The 23,147-nt window shown below is 40.7% G+C and overlaps 2 protein-coding genes across 7 annotated transcripts in view; one reads left to right on the top strand and one right to left on the bottom strand.

The window, feature by feature from the left end:
* Positions 1-510: 510 nt before the first annotated feature.
* Positions 511-7,559, bottom strand: LOC109521238 (NAD-dependent protein deacylase sirtuin-5, mitochondrial-like). Of its 3 annotated transcripts, none has more exons than XM_019878949.1 (9): positions 7,287-7,559; positions 5,939-6,072; positions 5,427-5,560; positions 4,998-5,223; positions 4,747-4,834; positions 4,610-4,663; positions 2,798-2,921; positions 1,585-1,700; positions 511-1,464 (listed from the first exon to the last, which is right to left on the bottom strand). In XM_019878949.1, exons 2-9 carry the CDS (start codon positions 6,036-6,038, stop codon positions 1,392-1,394), a joined length of 915 nt encoding a protein of 304 aa, XP_019734508.1. In that variant the 5' UTR covers positions 6,039-6,072; positions 7,287-7,559; the 3' UTR covers positions 511-1,391. The 3 variants fall into 3 exon arrangements, with proteins under 3 accessions (XP_019734508.1, XP_019734507.1, XP_019734509.1); XM_019878948.1 differs by having other exon boundaries at positions 5,939-6,043; positions 7,287-7,556; XM_019878950.1 differs by lacking the exon at positions 7,287-7,559 and adding an exon at positions 7,098-7,184 and having other exon boundaries at positions 5,939-6,043.
* A 789-nt stretch (positions 7,560-8,348) lies between these two features.
* The window catches only part of LOC109521236 (phosphatase and actin regulator 1-like), a 44,006-nt gene continuing 29,207 nt past the window's right edge, over positions 8,349-23,147 (top strand). The window contains exon 1 of one of the 4 annotated variants that reach the window (XM_019878943.1): positions 8,349-8,588. In XM_019878943.1, the coding sequence (XP_019734502.1) occupies positions 8,480-8,588 (109 nt within the window). In that variant the 5' untranslated portion in view covers positions 8,349-8,479. Of the gene's footprint in view, positions 8,589-11,143; positions 11,294-14,722; positions 14,837-19,029; positions 19,476-23,147 lie in introns of those variants that run through there. The other 3 variants (XM_019878945.1, XM_019878944.1, XM_019878942.1) reach the window with 3 other exon arrangements.

The raw sequence follows: 23,147 nt of genomic DNA on the forward strand, positions 1-23,147 counted from the left end.
CGTCTCGCCAGTAACATGATAATCAGTCAGGCGCAGAAAAAGGAAATCAATATTTGCCCATGCACGGGCTCACATTATATTGGACTGTATATGTGCGTCCATCCATGGAGTTTACAGCCGGATAGTTCTTCTCGTTAGAGGCAGAACAAACCACACAATACCATTTTGGATTTTTTGTTGCGCCAAGAAACCATAGTGCGGCCACAGGGCATTTGTTGGGCATGTCACTAGTCATGTTCATTGGTGCTGTGTGATCCGATATAAATATGCATCCTTTGTGAAATTAAAACACAGTGAGACGAGTAAATGGGTCATTAGTTTTTGGCTAGCCGACTGACTGAAAAAAAGTGTTTGTTCTTTTGTGGCAAATTACAACATTACAACATCATCTAGAAAACTGTTCCTCGTCATTGTGTGATGTCTCTTACAGTACTATGGTTAAGATATTAAAAATCGCTCTGTGGCTCACTTTGGGGACATCAAATAGAATAACAATGCAAGACCAGCAGGTGCATATTAAATGTTTTAATCACTTTCGGAATAATTGCATTAAATGACTGATTCATGTAATCTGGTAAGAAAGTGTGCATGATCATTTAAGAGAAACATAAAGCAATAATTTCGCTGCCATCTACCCTGCTTGTAAGAATAAAGTGAATGTAACACGAATAGTGTGTCAGCACATTGATGTCAATGAGCCTGAGAATAAACGCCTGTAACGTGAGCTACTATAGCCCTGTAAAGTTTAAAGCAAACATTTGGTCGAGGCAAGAAATGTTCTCCTCTTACACCGACGACGACTCGTTACATTCTACCCTGCGCCACCTATCAGAAAATAAAACAGCCAAGGTACTGTACAGCGGAACCTCCAAAGGCAAGTGTCCCCCCCCCCAAAAAAAAGTAAAGCAGCAATTAACGCCGAGGGACGACGACACTTTGCAAAGACCTTCTTGATCCATTTTGTGTCCGTTATTTGATTTTCATTTTCCCGGAATTAACATCCCAGAGTTAACATGAATGACGGTTGGGAAGGTTACTCAAAACAACGCCTCAACAGAATGCTTCATGATGGTGACAGTTTTGAGTCTACAATGTATGAAGTCATTCCACGTTATGTCCAGTAGGAGCAAACTGGTAGTTCCACTGTCTAGTAATATTGTAAACAGAGTAAGAAATGGCTGTATACGCAAACAACTGCATGTGTAACACTCCCTCCACCTTAATCATCAATCAATCTGCATAGTTAGAAAATAGCCCATTTCCATGGACTGAGCGCTATATTCAAGTATTGACAGATCTGCAGAGCTACATTCTATACACCCAAGCCATTAGAACTGCTTATAAGGCAAACACTTGGAATAGAAAACAACGGTGACAATCCTCTTTTGTCTTTAGACCACCTCCGAATTGTGCGGAGCCAAGGCTGCGGGCAGCGTCGTTCCACACGGACCCTGGAAGTGGTACCTGCACCAAAATAAAACAAATCTAAGCCGCTCCGAGGGCCAATGGTGTCGAAGATGTCGTCACGCCAACATCTCCCGCATCATTTGATCCACTCGTGTGTGTTCTTTGATTCCTACTTACGTGAAGTACTCAGACTTTGGTGTTGCTCGTAGGTTAAATTCTGCCACCGGGACGCCCCTAGATGCCACCTGGGGGCCGAACATGGCTGCCGGGTAGACGATTGACGACGTACCCACCTCGAGGGTAACAACATTGAGTAGTAGTTAAAACGGCTGAAATCTACTACACGACACTGTTTAAAATATTTTTTTTTTGTTATATAATGGGCGAGGGCCAGTGGTTCCCAACCACCAGTCTGCAGCCGGGGCCACTTGGTACTGGGTCGCAGATACATTTTAAAAAATTATAACTAAACACTGTCGAGCCATTTTTTGGAAAATCGGTCCGTGTGTGCAAAGTTTTCAACCATGTTTAGAAGCTCAAGAAAGGCATTATTTGTAAACAGCGCATTGCCACGGCAACAGGGTAAGATGAAATAAAAAGCTTTCGATAACAATTCATCTTCCACATCTTTGGATGAAACACAAAAAGTTTGAAGACAATCGGATGAATTCTCTAGGATGAGTTTGTTAAAATATCACCTCTATAAAAAAGGCAAAAAAAAAAAAATGCAACAATTTCCAAAATAAATCTAAATTTTCCCTGTGGTTGTCCCAAGTTTTGAGATGGTCCAGAGCAACTTTGAAGTCAATCGAGTTAACCGTCTTTCACAATAGGGCACAAGTATGACCCCTAATGTGCAAGAATTGGCCAAAATTGTACATTCAAATAGTCATGGTTCACTTCCAGCATATTTTAGGGAAACCTAGAGTCTTTTTTTTTTTTTTTTTTGCATATCTCAGGGCGCTTCACGTGCCTCCCGCTTTTCGTAGCCATAGGTTGAGCGTGCCGGGCCAGTGCTCCAGTACACCTCTGGAGAGGGCGCTTACAAACCCACTCTTTTTGTGCTCATGTAAAACCATTTTAAAATGTAACACTTTGCCAGGCAATTATTGACAGAAAAAAAATAAGGAGAAGAAGACTTTATACAGGAACAACAAGGAGTGGTCATTGCTCAGACTCTTACTAGAGCTGCAAGCAGCTATAAAGGGTCCTTGCAACTCTGCAACACGGTGCATTCAAGGCGCTTCCACAATGTCGGGAAACACCGCGTCGTTCGGCACACGAAACGTTTTTCTCCGATTAGAATGTTTTTATGATCATGAGAGGCCAAAATCAAAGCCACAATTACATTTTGGTTCATTAGTAACAAGACAACATCCACACTACTTACCACCAGACAAAGATCACAGATTTCTAGTTCTTTTTCCACTTTGGTCAGGAGGTGAGAGTCCAGCGTCTCCCCAAAAAACACGACGTTCGGCCTCAGCAGACCGTTGCAATCGCTTTCCGAACACCTTGTTAAGAGCACAGTAAAGTTTCTGGTGATTAAATTTGTTCAAGACAAGTTCCTACATGACCAGTATTGATGCGGGAACAAAGGTTTATACACACTGCGGTTTATTAGGTGAGGAACGTTCAAGCATAAAGTACCGGTATACTTTGAGCAATCAGTCTGTTTCTTGGCAAGGAGCACTTGTGCGCTGCTTTGTGGTTTCATGTGGGATAACAGTTTTGTTGATGCAGTGACCAATAAGTTATGGGTACATTATAACTAATTGTGCTTTGTGGCGTGTAGTCACTGTCAATAAAGAAACACATTTAACACTGAACCAAATTAAATGTATTATGTCTTTGAACTCTATGTATAATTATGACCTCAGCTAATTAGAACTGTATGAATGGGACATGCGGCCCGTTGGTCCTGTGGTTAGCGCGCCAACCTCACAGTGCAGAGGTACCGGGTTCAATTCCAGCTCCAGCCTCCCTGTGTGGAGTTTGCATGTTCTCCCCGGGCCTGCATGGGTACTCCGGTTTCCTCCCACATTCCAAAAACATGCATGGCAGGCTGATTGAACACTCAAAATTGTCCCTAGGTGTGAGTGTGAGCGTGGATGGTTGTTCGTCTCTGTCTGCCCTGCGATTGGCTGGCAACCGGTTCATGGTGTCCTCGGCCTACTGCCCGAAGACAGCTGGGATAGGCTCCAGCACCCGCCGCAACTCCCCTTGTGGGAGGAAACCGGAGTACCCAGAGAAAACCCACGCAGGCACGGGGAGAACATGCAAGCTCCACACAGGAAGGTCGGAGCCGGAATCAAACCCTGCACCTTTGCACTGTGAGGCAGACATGCTCACCAGTCGACCAGCGTGTAACTCATTTTTTTTTCAATATGAGATTTTTATGTGAGTTTTTTATATAGTATTGTGAACATTTTTTTTAATTACTAACCACCCCACAATATCGTGATAATTACTGTATCATGAGGTTCATATAGTGATAATCGTGAGGTTTGGATATGGTTACTTAACCTCATTAGCACTGTGCAGTGTTAATGCTTATGGAGTTACATGGTTGTTTTCTGTATTCTGTCAATATAAACACATTCCATACCCGATATATATCACTTGACATACTACATGAAAATTGTCATTTTGGACCTGCACGGTAAATCCATCTTTAGAGCACTGCTGCCCTCTAGTGCTTAACTTGAGTAAGTAACGAAAACAAAAACAGAAATTTGCATTTATATGGTCTCACAGAACAACCTAATGAGCTCCAAACAAGCAGTGTATTAAGAAAACAACAAGATAAATTGAAATTGACACTGTTAGTGAGATGATAATTTAACATTATTGTGGGTGAACTGTCCTTTGCTGTACTTACAGTAACTTTAACTTTCCAAAGCGTGGCAAAACAAGCCAAGCACAAAGCACATGTCTATGTTATTCAGTTGTCCTGGTCTACCTATCTAACAAACTATTAGATACGGTGCGTGTTTGCATGTTGAAACTGAAAGTCGAAAGAATTTTTTGGGACCTGCAGATGGACATAAACATATTTTCCAATAAACACAGTATAAAAGTAGCACCATGACAAGATTTCCCAAAAATGACAGTCTGACAAAATGCTGAGTATGGTTGGAATGGCCACTTCACCCTGAGTACAACACACCAAGAATTTTGAAAATCGGACAACTAGTCTCACCTTGGCAGTTTATCCACTGGAATGTTTGCATCGGCCACATTCGGGTCCGGTGAGCTACACAAGAAGAAGAGGGAGGGGAAAATGCAAAACGTAAGCGCAGTAGGTTTTTTGGTTTTCAGACAGGCTGTGCATGGTACCCCTTGTTCTTGAGAGCAGCACATATGGGGCTGCGCCTGTTGACGTCCACATCGCCACAACTCAAACAACGTGTCTCCGTCAGGCTGCCTGCAGATGGAAGCAGTGGGAAGAAATATTTACTTATTTTCATCAGGCAATTGAACTGCTTTCCTGACAACACAACTGATGTTGATATTTGAATCTCAGGCCTCCAATTTGCCAGTGACAAACAACTTGAAGTCTTGTTTTTCAGTCCAAGATGGCCACCCACCGTGAATCCTCAGCACATGTTTGGAGCCGGCCTGCTGGTGCAGGTCATCAATGCACTGTGTAATGACCACCACTTCGCGGCCTTGCTTTTTCAGCCGGGCCTCACACTCCGCAATGGCCAGGTGCGCCGCGTTGGGCTTCTTGCTCAACGCCACCTCTCGCCGGTGATGGTAGAACTCCCACACGCGTGACGGGTAGCGGGAGAAAGCCTCTGGGGAAGCCAGGTCCTGTCAAATCCAAGGGATACATTGCAGTGCTTTTCATCAACGTTTGCTTCAATGGAAATGAAATGGAAGGCAGCATAACGTAAATAACATTAAATATGCAACAAATAATGCTTCTAACTTTGCTGGCTGCCGTTCCAGAAACAAATTATTTTTAAAAAATGGCAAAGATACAGGTATATCTGTCATAAAAACAAAGGACACACTTGGGACTGCCATTTCCTCCATTTCTCATGTTCACCCCGGAATGTCGGGACTCCGCTCTCAGCGCTCACTCCGGCCCCGGTGATGATTGCAATGTGTTGGGCTTTGGAAAAGACCTTTCGGAATTCCGACATGTCTGCAAAACAAGCAAACATTTCTAAAACCGAATATTTGATGGGATATTTTAAGAATAAAACTATGCATAGGAAGTATTACAGTTGGAGGGTGGAATTTTACGACTGCTCTATATTAGTCGCTGGAATAACAGTACTATTATCCTAAAATGAAATCCTCAGGCATGCATAGAGTGGGGGGAAACAATCTGCGGAAGCTAAAATTCTGGCTGAGTTGTACCGGATGAAATATTTATTTCGCACAATAAAATGAGCAACATTGTATAACTTTGATAGTCTGGGTGTGTGTGTGTGGGGGGGGGGTGCCTCATGACTGATGGCATATCACCACAAAAATATTTTTCATATTCTATCGAGAAGTTGATTGGTAGCGATTCTACCTGAGCTGGAGCATGCGCTGTCCGCCAAAGGTCCGCTGGTCGCATGACTGGAAAACAAGCGGAGGCCAACTGACATAATAGCTCGACGTTGAAGCAGCATTGTCACTGAAAAAGAGGTTTAAAAAAAGAAAAAACTAAATTATACTACATGATGTGAATGTAGAAAAGGTGAAGCTGAGCTGAAACACTGTGGAATTATATTTTAGTTTTTTTTATTGTGGTAACTTGTGGAATTTGAAAAATATTTTGTCATTGGAACGGTTAAATGACAAGAAATGTTGCAGGAGGTCGGAATAATGTAAAATATGTAATAATGCAGGAATGTGGACTTTTTTTGTCGAATGTCTCGTTGGGAAAGATTTTTTTTTTAAGGGGGATGTGGAATTCAGGGAAACTGAAATGAACTAATGAAAAAAATAATGCCTTGGATGGTGTAAAATGTTGGAATGTCTTCAAGTTGGAATGTTTAAATTGGATTAGAAATATGGAAGGGTCAAATAAGAGTGGAAAATAATAATAATAAGGGCTTTAACACTCATACAAATGGTTGATGCAGGTTCACAGGAACAGAAATGTTTTTGCATCAGAAGAATGTCCTCCATTCTAATTTGTGCATCTGAACATTGCATTTATACAATTTGATGGTTTTCTTGGGCTGTGATTTACTCAAATAAACTGCACTTGTAATACCGTATTCACAAAAAGGAAAATGTGACACCCGTTTACTCTTCATAATAAGTGCTGTGTTGATTTATGGGTGCGTCCTACTAGCATAAAAGGAAAAATGTGCCCAAACAGGATTTACGAGATTAAACAAACAGGTTTGTCACATCATTTATGGAATCTAAAATTTCGCAATAAGCATGAACGGCTTCCACTTACTTTTTGAGAGTGTTGTTGTTGTTTTGTTTTGATTTTATTACTTGCATTAATGTTGGTGTTGCGATGTCTGTCAAAGAGAAAAGTAACGTTTACCTTTTTTGATTTCTGTAGTTTATTTGCGTATACAATCTCGCATTATGTAAATTTACGGGAGTCGGGCAAAGGCTAGTTTAGCTCGCTGTAGCTGGAGGAACTTTTTAAAACTAGTTATTTTAAAACCAATATGTCTATACTGGTAAACAAGCTCTCGATGCAAATATGTTAACGACGAACTTACCTGTATTTGGGGAAACAGTATTTTTTGCTTGTGTTGTTGGTTTACCGTTGAAACCTCGCGAGATGTTCACAAACTCGATGCGTCAGTGACAGGAGAACATTTTTATAAAGTGCTGTTTAAAGGGAATTGTTTCACCAGAATATGCAGCAAAAAGATACTGCATTGTTTTGCTGTTGAAGACGCACTTACTTGTATTTTGTAGATCTTTGGTGCCTACAAACTCGACAGACTTGCAAAGCCGCGGAGGGGGCTGGCTTGTTTACTTTTCTCGCCAGAACTAACAGCCGTAAATCTTACTCGAGTGTCGTAAACGCTGCTTAAACACGAGTGGTCGATACTCAAGGAGCTCTCATTGCAAATATGTTCACGACCCAATTAACTCTATTTTATTGCTTTGGGACCTTCACAGTTGGCAAGCGATGGGCCTGGATCTTGTCTAACTTTTAACTTTTCTCAATTAACCTCAAAGCCTCAATTAACCGTCATAAATCTACTCATACAAGTGTCGTGCAGCTTTTGAAAGTTGTAGCGGGAGGAGCGAGAGACCTCTTGTGGGATCTTTTTAAAATTGCACTTTAACGCTAAACAATTTACAGCAAGGTTTGCATAGAACACCATATAGCTCTCGGAGAATGAAATGTAAAAATATATGCATATGTATATAATAAAATGTCGTATTGTAATATTTATAAATACTGTAGTTATTATTAATTATATTTATTAGTCGTATTTATACAAAACACTGGGTTCAATACAAGCAGCTACAATTTTGTTTGCTATTAGTTTCAAAGAATGTCTGGTTGAAAAGAATGCTTGAACTCGTTCCTGAATGCAATACTACATGGCTTCTTCCATCAAAATAATTTTCTATAAATATCAAATGTACATGTACTGTACACATGCACAAACATACAAGCACACACAGAGATTGACACGCTTGGCTGCGTCACAGCACTTTGAATGTCATTTAACATCAAGTAGACCTTCAAAAATGCTTTATGATAAAAAAAAATGTTTTCAATAGACAACGGGGAAATTTCTCTCCATTTTGTTGTGAATTATTTCCTTTTTTTATTTGAGGATGTTTGTTTGAGGATCTTTGCCCACTTCTTGAGTCAATTAATGTCATTCCGTAAATTGCCCTGATAGAGACACACATGTTAGCGTGTGTGTGTGTGTGTGTGTGTGTGTGTGTGTGTGTGTGTGTGTCTCTCTCTCTCTCTCTCTCTCTCTCTCTCTCTCTCTCTCTCTCTCTCTCTCTCTCCCCATCCCCCTCCTCTTCCTCAACGATATCTTCCTCCCGGCGTGGCCGCCGCTCTGGTGGTGGTGTTTGAGCTCGCCCCAGTCGGCGAGCAGTCACCGGTGGACCCTGGCCCGGGTTGATGGCGACCACTCCGGACAGCACTGACCGCCGATTAATCCGCAGACTGCGCTCCAGGAGCGACACCCCTCATCTGGTCGAAGCCCGCTTCTCCTTCAACCTGCGGACAGGTAGGATCATCCTTTTGACATTATGTCGTCATGCTGATCAATCTGTAACCGCATACAGTCTACCCCTGTTTCCTGCTATTTGGGCTGCGTCCATTCCCCGCGGCGGATGGGAATGAGATGTTACGCAACTTTGTGGACTCATACAGCAAATGTTAAAGTGAATAGCAGCGTTTTTAATGCTTGGTAATTACTACCAGTACGATTACGTAAGAAAAAGAGGCGTCAACGTGTCCTGGAGTAGCCCCATGCGGGCGGCTGGTGGACAAACAACACACAAAAAAAAAAAACAACAAAAAACGGTCTGCTTATTTTTGATCAAGAATCCCGCAATGCATTCTTAATATTTATACTTCTCCATTACCTTTTACAAGGCAGCTTGCATCCCGTTGCTATGGTGACATGACTTTTTGCGGTTGGAAGGGGGCAGTACACTAAGAGCTGTGTTGTTGTTATACATGCCACATCCATATTGTGCTGTCATGTGTTACACCAGGATGATGGTGCTCAGTAAAACAAAGCAGGTCAATTTCGAGTCACACCCATTCATGATAGATAGATAGATAGATAGATAGATAGATAGATAGATAGATAGATCATGTGATGATAACCTTAGAATCCAAATTCATTTTGCCAAGCACATGCTATGCCATGAAAAGCTAAGGTAGGTAGATTGGTGGATGTGATGATAACCATGGAATCCAAATCAATTTTATCAAGCAGTTCCTAACATAAATAGCAAGTAGCTGAAATCTACAACAGATGTTGTTACAGAGAGAGAGAGTGAGAGAGAGAGATGTAAACATTTTGGATGGATAGATAGATAGAGAGAGAGAGAGAGAGAGAGAGAGAGAGAGAGAGAGAGAGAGAGAGATGTGATTAGAGCATCCCATCTACAGTCGAGTAAATAAACTGTAATGGCTAATAAGGGTCTTTTTTAGGGTAAACACAAACAGATGAATAAATCCTTTTTACTGAAAAGAAGAGGGCTAGTATAAACAGACACACGAAGGCCAAAACAGAGTTGCTATTATTGTGTGTGTGTGTGTGTGTGTGTGAATGTGTGTGTGTTTGTGTGTGTGTGTGTGTGTGTGTGTGCACTGTGAATCAGTGTATGTGCGCATGCATACATGTTGTCTTTTCGATAGGCATTAATGGCCTGCCAATGGGTTTGCGTGCTTGTGTGCTATTGAGAGCAGCTTGTTGTGGGTAACATTGTGCATTAGTTATCTCTCTCTACTCTACAACAAACCCGTCGAGCGTTCGGACGCCACGGGGGCGACGTGCACAACAGCACTGTTGACTCACTTCCACCTGAAGAAGTAGAGCAGAATTTAGCTTGCTTATTGCCAAGGAAACCAAAAGGCTGGTGGGCAAGGTTGTGGCTTTTGGATGAGCTTTGTGTGAGGATTTGTCAGATGGAAAAACAACACTTCCATTACTAACCGACCAAGATGTAAAAGAGCTTGGCAAATCAGGACAACATTCAGGCATAACCCCAGATGGACATAGAGCCACAATTTTTCATCAGTGCTACTTGGGGCACACCTATCAGTGTTATGTTGCAATACTTAGATGCTTTTGATGTTTGCCATGCTTTCAGTGGAGAGAAGTCTGTTTACAGAAAAACTGTAATGTACAGACAACAAAAGGCATGATACGCTAGGCAAGACTCACCTTTCAGCCTGATTTTTTTGTCATTCATTTTCAATAATTTGAAATATGCATTTAAACTGGGCAGTTCCATTTTAGAGTAAAGCTTTGTTATTTTTTTCCCCCCCTTTTCATTTTTTGCAGCAGTGATCTGGCTTGACATGTGAGAAATCATGCAAAAATGTTCTATTATAGATTATTTTATATGCACAAACACATCTAGAATACAGATTGCTCCACATCCATTGCATATGTTTATGTGTCAAATCCCCCAACATAATCTCTGCAAATGTGCGATGGCCCGCTGGAACCATGAATATGTACCGTACACATACTGCATACTGAATATGTGCATTTACTAAATTGCAACTCTCACCACATTCTGATTTGCAGCCACAAGGATCGAGAAAAAAGCACTTTTTTTCTGCCCTGGACGCTGTGTGCGGCAAGGTGCCCAAAAAAAGTCCAATCAATATTCTCCAGATGCATGGTGGGATGGGACACATTTCTGCGGCAGAGCCATCTTGGCACGCATTCCATGCCTTTCTATCAAGAGGTTTGCATGTACTATCTAGTGGCCCCCCACTAGATAGTACATGCAAACCTCTTGGGGTGGGGGAGACGAGAAATGGAATCCAAAATCACAGTTAATCAAGAAAAAAAAAATATATTGGTTATAAATAAATAGCTGGAGTGTAAAATTTACCACCAAGTATCAATCAAAAAATATTGTTTTCTGCCGCTCATGAGCTGCTCTTTCGTCCCACTGTTATGTAATAGTGGGAATCATTCGCATCACAACCAGCGGTCACATGAGTTACTCAATAAATAACCAGCAAAGATCCAGAGTTGAAAGAGTCACTTTCAAGTGAAGGCCGAAGCACTATCATGTCAAAGCTAAAAACTTAAGCAGACATGCCGAAGTAGCACTAATTAGCGTTAGTGGCGTTTGTGTCTGGTAATTGGCACAAACTCGAATGTTGGGCGAAGTTTCAGAAAAAGGGGGCGATGGAATATTTGTGTTCAGTGGAGCCGTGAATGTTCAGTGACTTACGGTAAGTAAATCTGTATTGAGTTTTGTTGCAGGCCCAGATTAGCATTAGCTAACAGTGTTCACTGTTGATGAGCAACACATACTTCCTTGTTCAGTGCATGTTACAGATATGTCATTAAGATGCCTAAGAACTGCTGAGGTAAAATGCGCGATAAGAAAAAGATATTGAATAAAATGATGCTTAGTGAATAAAGCTAAATTCAGTTTGCCAAACAATGTGACATGTTCAGCGCAGCAAGAATGGTGCTAGTGGGTGGCAAGAGTGGTTAACCCCCTAACCCTCACATAAACTGACAGTCCAGACTGTGTTAAGTCTTGCGTCTTAAAAAAATAGACATCCATCTTCCCCGCCTGGCTGCTCGCGGGCCTTCTTGTGCTGAATGTAACATAAGTCTGGTAAGAAAAAAAAATATAAGTAAAAATAGTAATGCCATATCCAAGACTGCCCAGAGAAAAGAAAGAAGGTTTCAATAATAATGGAACTGTGCGCTCCTTTCAGTCTCATTTAATGGCTCTTCTGTGGCACACTTGATGGGAAATGGGAAAGCTCCTGACTGTGATGTGCTTCCCACAGGTCAGCTGAGAAACCTTTTTTGCTTGTGTGTGTGTGTGCGCGCGCATGTTGTTTTACCACCAAGCAAGTGGAAAGAAAAGCTGCATGACAATGTGCTTATGGCTCATATTTATAGTAAGTGTGTCAGCTCAGTGGGCACAGAGAGGCAAGATAGGCAATGCAATATTTAAGCAACGGAGGACAGAATACTGAACTTACCCTTTTGACAATGAACCACCGGTGGCCAAATTCCAGCCCACGGGCCATTTGTATCCTTATTACGTGATTCCCTTATTGAATAACATGAAATAATGTTACAGGGATATTATGATTTCTGTCATGTTCACATGTGAATGAATCTCAAAGACTGTTTACGTGCCATGTTGGCTACTGTTTTGGTCAGCAATGGCAATTGAAATGGGATCGACAGTTCATTATTTAATGTCGTACGTAGCGTGGATAATATTTATTAAGTGGCGTTAAGATGAGAGTTTGCTGAACGGGGAACTTATACTTTAATTCACGAGAGAGAGAGTTTGCTGCTGTTTTGTTTAGCATCAGGGTGCAAATGAATATAGTAGTGCTCTCTTTAATGTCCTTGCTTGCACTAAAGAGAACTGAGACAATTACATTGACTGCGGAAAGTTTTTTTTTCTTCCAGATGGGAAAAAGGAGTAGTGTAGTACAAGGAGGCATTTATTTGTCTTTGGTGGATAAGATAAGATAAGATAAGATAAGATAAGATAAGACAAGACATCCTTTATTTTTGCTGGTTTGCAATATCCTTTATATTTACTGGTTTGCATCTTGTGAGTAATTTGAGCTCGGCATATACAATGAGATGGCCACTAAAGATTACTATTATGATGAGAAAATACGGTCTGTTAAATAAATATACAATGTCATGTGCTTGGGCTATGACATTGAAAAAAAAATAGTGTTCACTCAATTTTCTTTTGTAAAGTGGCAGCACACAATGGGATCATCTGCATTTAGATTAATTTTTTAGTACGTGGATAGCACAGGCGCCAAACTCAAGGCCCGGGGGCCAGATCCGGCCCGTCACGTAATTTTATGTGTGAACTTGCATGATCCTTGCTGAAATCTGTACTGTAATGTCAAATTGTCATGTGCAACAAATAACATTGAGATTTTGCAATATTTTTCTTACCCTTTTGAGACAAAAAAAAATCAAAATTTCAAGGCAACACACTTTGATAAAAAATGGAAGTTGGGCAATTTGACTAAATATTTCAAGTTTTGCTGTTGTGAATATTGGCTTTCCCATGTCTCACATCAAAGAAATAAGAGCTACGGCCAACTTAAGGATATAAGAAAAAACAGCTCCACAAATTGTTTTGGAGCAAACTTGCTTTGTTGTACTAACATTGTTGCCATAAATGATAGTTTATATTTTAAAATTGCTCCAACTTAAATTACGAGCCAAAAAGTTGTGTTTTTACAGTGCAGTCTGTATGTGTTTTTGTTATCCTGATGAGAAAAAGGTCTCTATTTTTTTTCATTTTAATTGGACATCACACCTCCTGACTATTTATATCGACACATAAAGCAAACTAAGCAGCGCCATTGTAATCAGTCATGCGGTCTTTATATTCTCAACAGAAGGTGTTTGACAGAAGAGAGCTATTCATTAATTGAGCGTGATAAATGTTGAGTGGCATTTATTTATTGTTGCTGTCCCCAGTGCTGCTCTCACTGTGCACCATGTTGCAGAATTTCTGCTGAGTAAGTGTCCTTTCAACAGACACTCCAAGTCCGTTCAAGTCAAAGCTGCATTGCACCACTCAGCAGTCCTTCAGTGCTATGTCTCCAGTTAAAAATACCAAAAACAAACAACACAACCCCCCCCCCCCAATAATTTTCAAAACACAAAACTCCCCCAAAAATTTGCTGCAATGAAAATTTAAAAGCCATTATAACCCTTGTCCACAGATATTTTGGTGACAAGTGATTGCAATTTTCTGGCACGTTAAGCTTTTTTAAAACGCTTAACATTGAGTTTTAGACTGTCCCATGTCTACCACAGTGACCTCGCTCTTGTTAGTCACCAATAGGCTATGTTCATATTTTACAGACATGTCATGCCACATGAGACAATGCCAAAAAAAAAGAAAAGAAAGAAAAAGAAACCCTTGCAGATTCACTTTGAAAAATGTGTGGAGCTCTTGCTTGCACAGCAACATTGTCATATTCGGTGCATGTAGGCCTGTACCCCGAACATTATTTTTAGTAAGTCTGTGAAAGGCTGTTGTACTGGAGATAAGACTATCAAACAAAATCACACTATTTATTTCTTTTTATTTTTGATGTCTTAGGCTAGTGATAAACAACTCAACATTACTATTTCACAATACAAAATAGCTACTATATTAAAATAAAATTAAAATTACTTAAAAAACGTTTTATTATTATTATTATTAGTTTTTATCTGTGCCTCTTGTGTGTGTGTGTGTGTGTGTGTGTGTGGGGGGGGGGGGGGGTTTTGGCAGCAGGGTGAGTTTGTGCATAGAGTGGAAGGGGTCCATGGAGCACCACCTCCCTCTGGTGTTGTAGAGACATTTCTGCAGCAGCTTCAGCAGCAGCATTGGCAGCTGGCAAGCGAACAACAAAGTTGAATCCGTTGATGATGCTGTCGGTGACTTTTTTTTTTAATCAATCTCCACTGGCTAACACGCTGATAAATGTTAAATACGAGCTTCCGACGGCGCCATAAAAATCAGATCCTATTGCAGCTCCGGACAAAAGTGATTGGATAATGCAGTGGCAGTGGCTCGCTGCGAAGATGTCAACCGTGGCAAACGTCTGACGTGATCGTGACGTCATTACGCTTGGACGAGAAAAGAACCGTTTACGTTTGTTTACCGAGCGGCATCTTTTTAATGCATTCGCAGTTGAGTGGAAACGTTGACACCATGGACATCGCAAATGTATTTGGATGTAGATGGGGCAAACGGATTCAACATTTAAAAGGTAAATTCGACCATCGGAATTTATGGCATAACTTTTTAACAGAGCTCGGCTATGAGCGGATTCAACATTTAGAAGTTTAATAATCTGGAATTAATACTAAACAACAACGTCTTTTGGATTGGTAGTAGTTTCATTGCATTTTGAATAGTTGACAATTTAATTCAACTTGTCTGATGATAATTGTGACTGGTCGAAACTTTTTACCTACTTACTCTTTCTTAAGAGAAGGTACAGAACTGTATCCCATAAATATGAAACTCTTTAGATTAATATACCGGAATCGTGTAATTATATAAAGAGTACATTAGCAATTCTGACATGTCGAAACGAAAGAATTAGCTGCGCTTTCCATACGGACGTGTCATGACGTACCGAATCTTCAAAGAGATTTTTTTTTCTTTAACCGCCTTTGATGCACAACATATTCACACCCCTTCTAATGCACAACATGAGTCAAAAATGACCCGCATTCATTTTCTATTGTTATTTCATGCTGGCGGAGTACTTTTTTTGTTCTATCTTTTAAAATTAATTTCTTAAAATAAAATACAATTAAAATAATCTTTAGATATTCCAAGGGTTCTTTAGATACCTTGTTTTTGATTACCGCTGATCATTATTTCCATTCTTCCTTTCATAGTTTGTGAACAAAAATAGTTTTTATATTATTACATGACGTTTACACACATGGGTCAAAATTGACCCATTCATCCAAGTGTGACTAAATGACCTAAAACTATTATAATTTGCTTCAAGTCATTACTTTAGCAGTGAAGGAGGTCAAACATTTGTGTTTAATATTTGCAACGTATTTATTTGTCATTTTGTCACACAGCTTTGAAAACAGAGAACACGGTAATTGAGCTGAGCTGTATCAGTAGTTTAACAACTGTAAACAGGGCAACTGCAGGGAAACTGTTATTTACTTTGTAACCTTACCGAAAATGTAAAAAAAATGACCTAAAAAAAATCAAAAAAAGAAAGAATAACAAATAACTCGAAAATGTATTAAAATAGTAACAGTGGAATGTAAACGTACACAAACTTGGGCGTCAAGAATATACAGTATTTGTCAGTTTGTTGAAGTTACTAATATGTCCGCTAGGTGGAAGTATTGTAAAGGGTACTGTTTGGAGTGAGCGTTAACTGATGCAGTACAATGCAACTGCATGAGTTTGGTCTTCTCTTGAAGCAATTGATGATATTCATCTTTTAAACCGCAATGAGAACCCAATTTCAAGTAGTGTATATAACGATTACATAACATAAACATCTTTTAAACTGCAATGAGAACCCAATTTCAAGTAGTGTATATAACGATTACATAACATAAACATTACACTTTTTGTCACAAACACGGTGCGGTGGGCTCCAGCTAGCCCCCCAAAACAAAGGACCTGCTCTAAAAAGAGCTTACCAGAGATGGAACAATGTGATTTCCTAGGAATGTTGTCGAAGTGAACGTTTGAAAAGTTAACACTTACAGATTTACAGTGTTGCATGTTCATGGAACACTCTAAAATTGTCCTAATTGAAAAATTGGCTAAGCTAGGCCCCGGCATGCCCCTGAGGATAAGCAGCTTGAATAATGGATGGATGGATGATCACATACAGGTTCAGGTCAGAATAGGCAACATGATGCTAGTTGCTAGCACGTCTGCTAACAATTTTGAGTTTTGAGGTTAGAACCTCGGCATCAGCTTCCTCCTACATTGCAAAAAGATGAATTTTTCAATATTAGGTTAAATGTACCGGTAGTTTAAAATCGTCCATGGGTGTGAATGCTTGTTTGTCTATACCTGTATGTGCCCGACGATCAGTGAGCGATCTGTCTCGTGTACAACGCCTGGTGCATAAACTCAGTTGGGATCGGCCTCAATGAGGATTACTTGCAACAGAAAATGGATGAATGATGGTTCGGGTAGTGGATAAATTGTTCAAGTATATAGTGTAAACAAAGCAGCACATAGTGTGGAGGAATACAGGGTGAGAATGACAGATGGGTAGGGACAGGGCGATACGGACAGAAGGAACAACAGATTTGTAGTGACAGGCTGGCTGGTCACAACTTTTTTTTTTCTCGACTAAAACCTGCACCACGACAATGGAAGCCAATTCAAACCAGTTGGAAAACGTCAGACTTAAGTGCACTCGTGTTTCCTGTGTCAATTAAAATTTTTCAGTTCAAGGGCCAAACATTTTCTATTGCACTTGTCTTCATGAGGGTTACGGGTGGGTTGGAGCCCATAGCAGCTGATTTTGGGTGAGTCGTGGGGTACATCCTGCAGCCGATCGCAGTCGAGTCAAGCAAGTACTCACAGTGCCACTCACCTTCACATCTATAGACAATGTAGACTTTAATGAACTCTGTTTTAGGAATGTGAAAGGAATTCGAAATATCTGGACAGACACCTCTTCAGTTTAAGGTTATCATGACACTTTTCTTCATTTTGCTAGAAACATGACCAGTGTCTGATCTCTCCCAATGTTGATACCTATGTTAACAATTACCCACAATTGCGCTAACTGCTGATGAAGTAACACCGAGGCCTCTTGGGAATGTTTAATGTGCCTCTCATTTGAGGCTGAGCTATTTGAAGTGCTGATCAAGCTCCCGAAACTGCTTCTCTGGGCTTCGATTTGAATGAGTCTGCCCCCCGGGCGCTTGTTTGTTACTCTGCAAGCATTACATTCATGTCTGTTGTCCCTTTTGCTATTCATAAATAAGTGAGGCATTGCAGTGTCAGTGGCTCTGTTGCTTAATTGCGGATGATCCCTTTTGATCAAATTTTGCTAATTTCCAGAACTTGGACATCAGCTACAGTGCATGTAAACATACCATACACAAGTGTGATGAGAAACAAAGAACCAGAAATGATACTGACTGGGACAAAGCAAAGCATCACTGATCAGTACAATTTTGGCATTACAAGTAACTAACTATAAATCACATGCCCGAGTAATATTTCCTAAGGAGATACTACCATAAATACAAATTCCAAATACAATTCCTGTATTTGCAGTCAGAATACCTATAAAACACGGTCAACTGACAGTATGGCTTGAGTAGTTTTACTTTATTTTACTTTAGGACATGTTGGATACATTTTTAGAAATGTTTTAAGCATCATACCAATACAAGCATTTTTGTCAACTTGGGGTTATCATCCCTACTTTCGACACTGAAGTATTTGTGATTTTCAATGTGCGTGGCTTGAAAAGGTGGCGCCTAATCTGTTGGAGTCAGTGAATGTCTGTTGATTTGGCTGCTGTTTACTGAGGACAGGGCTGGCTGTTTAGTGACTAAATTTTAGTCAGTCTGTGTTATGAGTTACTTGACATGAATGGATGTGCGTGCATGTAATTTAAAAAAAAATCTAGAAATGTAAGTCAAATTTGATCATTCTCTGTTGCACCATTGACCATCTGTTGCGGCACGCTAGTGTGTCGCACCACTTTAGTTGGGAAGCATTTCACTTTGCTGTGTGCATGTGGTGCGTGGAGACATTGCTAAAGATAGCTGTTTTGCCTGTTAAAACATCAAAGTATTTTTTTCTATTATTATCCATATTAAATATGAACATAAGATCTATTAGTATCCATGTGGGTCTGATGTGTGTGGCTGTGTTAGAAGTGGGTCAGTAGCGCACATGTGGGCCAGTTGCTCGTAGAACACAGTGATTGAGAACTGGGTTCACCTTGGTGTGGAGGTCATTAACTCACTAAAACAGTTTAATGCTAATCTGGGCCAGTTTTGTTGTGTGTGTGTGTGTGTGTGTGTGTGTGTGTGTGTGTGTGTGTGTGTGTGTGTGTGTGTGTGTGTGTGTTTCAATTTATTTATGGATTGTTATGGTTCCACGAGCAGTGTACTTGAGAGGTGTCCATCTTGGACCTGGTCACATAATTGTAGTGTTTTAAGTTGTGTTACTGTAGGTGAACAAAACTGAATTGTGGGCTGGTGGGGTAATAAGAATGCGCGGTTTTTCACTTTTCCTTGCACGGCTTGCGATCAGCAGCCATTCTGGTGACTTTCCAATCAATAATAAAATAGAAATGATTTATCAACCGTTTTGATTGGCCTAATTGTCGTCCAAGCTGTCCTCTGTGCAACTTTGACTGTCAGCGTGCGCTTGCGCGTTTGTCACGTGACCAGGCATAATAAACTCCCCTGCCAGCGCTCGCCTATTAGAGGTGCGCACAGCTCAACCAATCGGGGCGTGCGTACTGCTCTGCTCCCCGATGGTGGATTAGCCACGAAAGACGACCGCAGACTGCAGCTCTGCATCGTCCGTCGTCCAGTCACTCCACGTTGCCTCAAGCAGGACCGGAGCGAAAATGTTCAGGACTGCTCACTACCCGAGCGTGGAGCCCCCGCCCACCGCCATGCACGGTACCTGGTGGCTCGCCCGGCACGGCGCGGCGCCCGCCCCCCCGGCCGTAGCCCTGGCCGCGGAAAAACCCAAGAAAAACGCGTTCAGCCTCGCTAAAATCATGACCCTGGGCGGCAAGAAGGGCCAGCACGGGACCGACGCGCACTACAACAACAACAACAACACGCCCTTCGCCATCCACTGCCATATTGGCAAGGAAATCAAGCACATTTGCAGCAACTGCAGCCGCGGGAATGACACGCAGGACGGTGAGTGAGTGGGTGAGTGGGTGGGTGAGTGGGCCGGCGTCGCGCGTGCACCCAAAGGGGGTGGGGGGGGGGGGCTGCCTGCCTGCGGCACCTCCATACCGGATACGCACATCACCAACGTCGTCTTCATCGCTGTGCAACACGCGTTCAGGCCATGAAAGCATGTGCACCCTTTACAACTTCCGATTTGGTTATATGCTGACCTGCAACAACTGGATTACGTTAAACAAAACACACATACAAAAAGAAAGAAAGAATGACATGGTGAGAGAAGCTTGTATTGATTACAAGGCTCCTTCAAGCCATTTCTACTTGAGTCTCATGACATCATCTCTCAGCCCTCATTTGATGCAAAGGAATGATTGGTTTTTTTTTTAATACTGTCATAGTTATCATTATGTTGGTTGTTGTTGACTTAGCGAGTAGTCCAAAAAGGACCACCCACCATTTAAAAAAAAAAAAAAAAGTGGCATTTTTTTTTGCTCCATTTCGATGAGTGCAATCACTTTTTTTAATGTAATATTTAAAAGTGTTTTTATTTTCATATTTTGGATGAGTGGAATCACTTTTTTTAATGCATTATTTAAAAGTGTTTTTACTTTCATATTTTATGTAACATTAATGAGACAAATTCTCAGGATATTTTAAATTTTTTATAGATTAACCACAATTTTGTCATGTGTATTTTTTTAGTCTAGTATTACTACAGTAAATTATTTTAAAAATTGTCCATTGTGCGCATTTCATCATTAGGTCTTTATTTTCTTAAATCATACATTTTAACTTTCTTTTTATATAGTTTTTCAAAATCATCTCATTTTTTTAGATTATATCCTTAAGATTTTTAAGTTTTAAATTTTGTTTACATTCGTGTTTTTATGTACGTTTCTTTCATTATGCTACATATTTTGTAAATAGTCAATTATAGCTTTTAATATGTCTTTTTATAGTTTTCTAGTTATTTTTTTTGTCACAGCAACATCATATTTTCACAGTTTGTTGTCACACAATGAACTCATTGCTGATAGTGCTATTTTTTTTTTTAAACCCAATTAATTGATTTGGCGCTGGTTAGATGTTGAAGGCTCCTGTGTGTAAATCACTTCTTTCCTGTCTTTGTCAAAGCTTTTTAATGACGTTGTTTGAATTCCACCTGGATTCACTCAACATTGACCACGGTGTTATTTATCAGGTATTGTGACGTTGGGGTTTGGTCTCCCGATATTTGCTGTGAGACAGTTGACCAGTCAAGTAGTGGGCTGCGCGCCCTGTGCATTACGTTGTCTTGTCCCACAACACCTCAGGCTGGTAGTGGCTGACATGCCTCTGAAGTGATACGTTTGTGTTGGCAAACACCATGGGAGCGACTCTGACGTAATTACAATGAGCCACTGGCCCGCTGTTGAGGGTAATCATGTCGACTGATGTGCTGACCTTGGCGCGCATTTCACACTTGGCTAGAGGTCGCCGCGCGCGTTCACAGTTGACGCAGCAGGTCATGTCAGCGTTTTCCATTTTGTTTGTTTGAGGATTTCATTTTACCTTGAAGCATCACTGTTAATGGAAAATGTACTTTCTCATCGCTTGTATGCAGTAAACCCTCACATTTTTACAAATTCGCCGATTGGCAGATATTTGTGTGGGAATCGGTCCTGTGTGGGAATCTGTTATGTGCTTGAAAATTCACCTATTCGCTGATTTTGTGGCCAGGCCAAAACAAAACAATATTCCCATCTAGAGGCATCTTGGTGTCAGGAAAGCATGTTGAAGTGAGTTGAGGAATTTCAGTTGCACATAAGTTATTTTACCACCATCTTATGGCTATAAGCCATGACAACTCTTTTTAAGGGGCAGGAGGGATCAATTGCTTGCAGATTTTCACTATTGGCGGTATACAGTAATCCCTCGTGATAACACGGTTCATCATTCACGGCTTTGCGGTTTCACGTTGTTTTGCATGCTGATTGGTTAAGGGACTGTCGGCTCATGTCAACAGGCTCTGTGCCTCATCGTTGTATAGCTTGTCAGAATTTCTCCCATGACAAAACCGACAATGTCGATGAAACATTCCATACAGTATGTCTAGAAACTGTCAAATGTTCATAAGAAAACATTCAGATTTTATTTTTTGAAAATAATTAGGCCTGAAAAAAGGTATAATATTTGGTTTCATTCAATACAGTATTGTGCTCTACGAAATAATTGTAAAAAAAAAAATAAGTTGAGTATTTCACAGATTTCACTTCTTGCGGGTTCTTTCTGGAACGTAACCCCCGTAATTTTCGAGAGATTACTGTATCCCCAAATAGTGGCGGAGCACTCCAGTTGGTGGTGTTGATAGAGATTACCGCTCTGATAAAATTCCATGGGAAAATGTTAAATTAAAGCTAACATGGATTCTATAAGTGTAGGTGTTGCTTTTCATGCTGTGTGGAGTGCAAGGGGGCACCAATGGTATTATCCAATTTGAACGACATTTTAAACAAGTGTAATGGTTTTATTTATGATGCGGGGAGTGGGAAGATGACCTTCAGTCAATTGCGCTTAAAAGAAATCAATACTGGAGTAAATGTGTTGGTGGTCCCCGCCATCTTGGTTGCTAATGCTAAGAAAAAAAATCCTTAGATGCTAGCACAGAAGACCAAACTATCTAACCATGTAGAGACAGGCCAGTGTCAAAGATGTCGTGTGTACTATTGTAAATGAACTGCAATATGGCGCAAATAATCATCATGTGAACATCTGGACGTTCTATGCTCTGCCATCTCGGTTGCTAATGCTTAGCTGAACGACCGACATAATTCAGTGACGAACGAGACAGCAATATGCGAGCTCCAGTAGTTGGAGTGCTTGTTGATCAGTCCTACAAAACTGCCAGATTTAACAATACACAGTACTCAAAGACACTTTACAGCAAGAATTAAGAAATACAGGATAAAAATATACAAAAGCAAAAATATACACACATTTCAAAACTCACAAATGTCAAGAAAAGAGAAACAAAATCAAGAAATGAGTAACACAGATTGAAAGATACATTTCGGAACAGGTGAGTTTTGAGAAATGATTTGATGGATGGGAAGTTACGGATGTGTTGAGGTAGATAGAGAGTTCCAAAGAGTGAGGTTGGCCACAGAGAAGGCTCGGTCATCCCCCGGTTTTGTGCTTAGCCATGGGGATGTCGAGGTTTGCATTTGACGAGCGGAGGGTGCGGGAACAACTGTATAGGTAGTAGAAGGCCGGACAGGTACGAGGGGGCCTGACTGTGAATTAAGATTTAATAGCTTTCACGTTCAATCATGCTTTTGAGTGTACCGTGGGTTGTCTGTTTACTATAGGGAGCTGTTTAATGCCCTTCGGATTCGACAACTTTGTTGTGACTTGGAGGTGTAATGAAACAAGTTTTTGATGCGTAACCAAACACGGCACTCTTAAGGGTGTTGTCTTTTTAATATTGAATGAAGCTCAGCAAGAGTTCCTCTTGACGATGCGCAGTTGAGCCTGCTAAGAGTTTATTGGCAGATTTATCTAAAACACTTGCAGCATATCCTGTTTGGCAGTTCAGAGTATGTCTGACATACTGATGTGTCCAAAAATTACCACCATCTGAAAAAAACATGGCAGGTTTCCCCCAAATTTAATGTTAGAGTTTTATATTAAAACAAAAATTTG

Source organism: Hippocampus comes, unplaced genomic scaffold (assembly GCF_001891065.2).
Source record: "Hippocampus comes isolate QL1 unplaced genomic scaffold, H_comes_QL1_v1.1 scaffold85, whole genome shotgun sequence".
Lineage (NCBI taxonomy): Eukaryota > Metazoa > Chordata > Actinopteri > Syngnathiformes > Syngnathidae > Hippocampus > Hippocampus comes.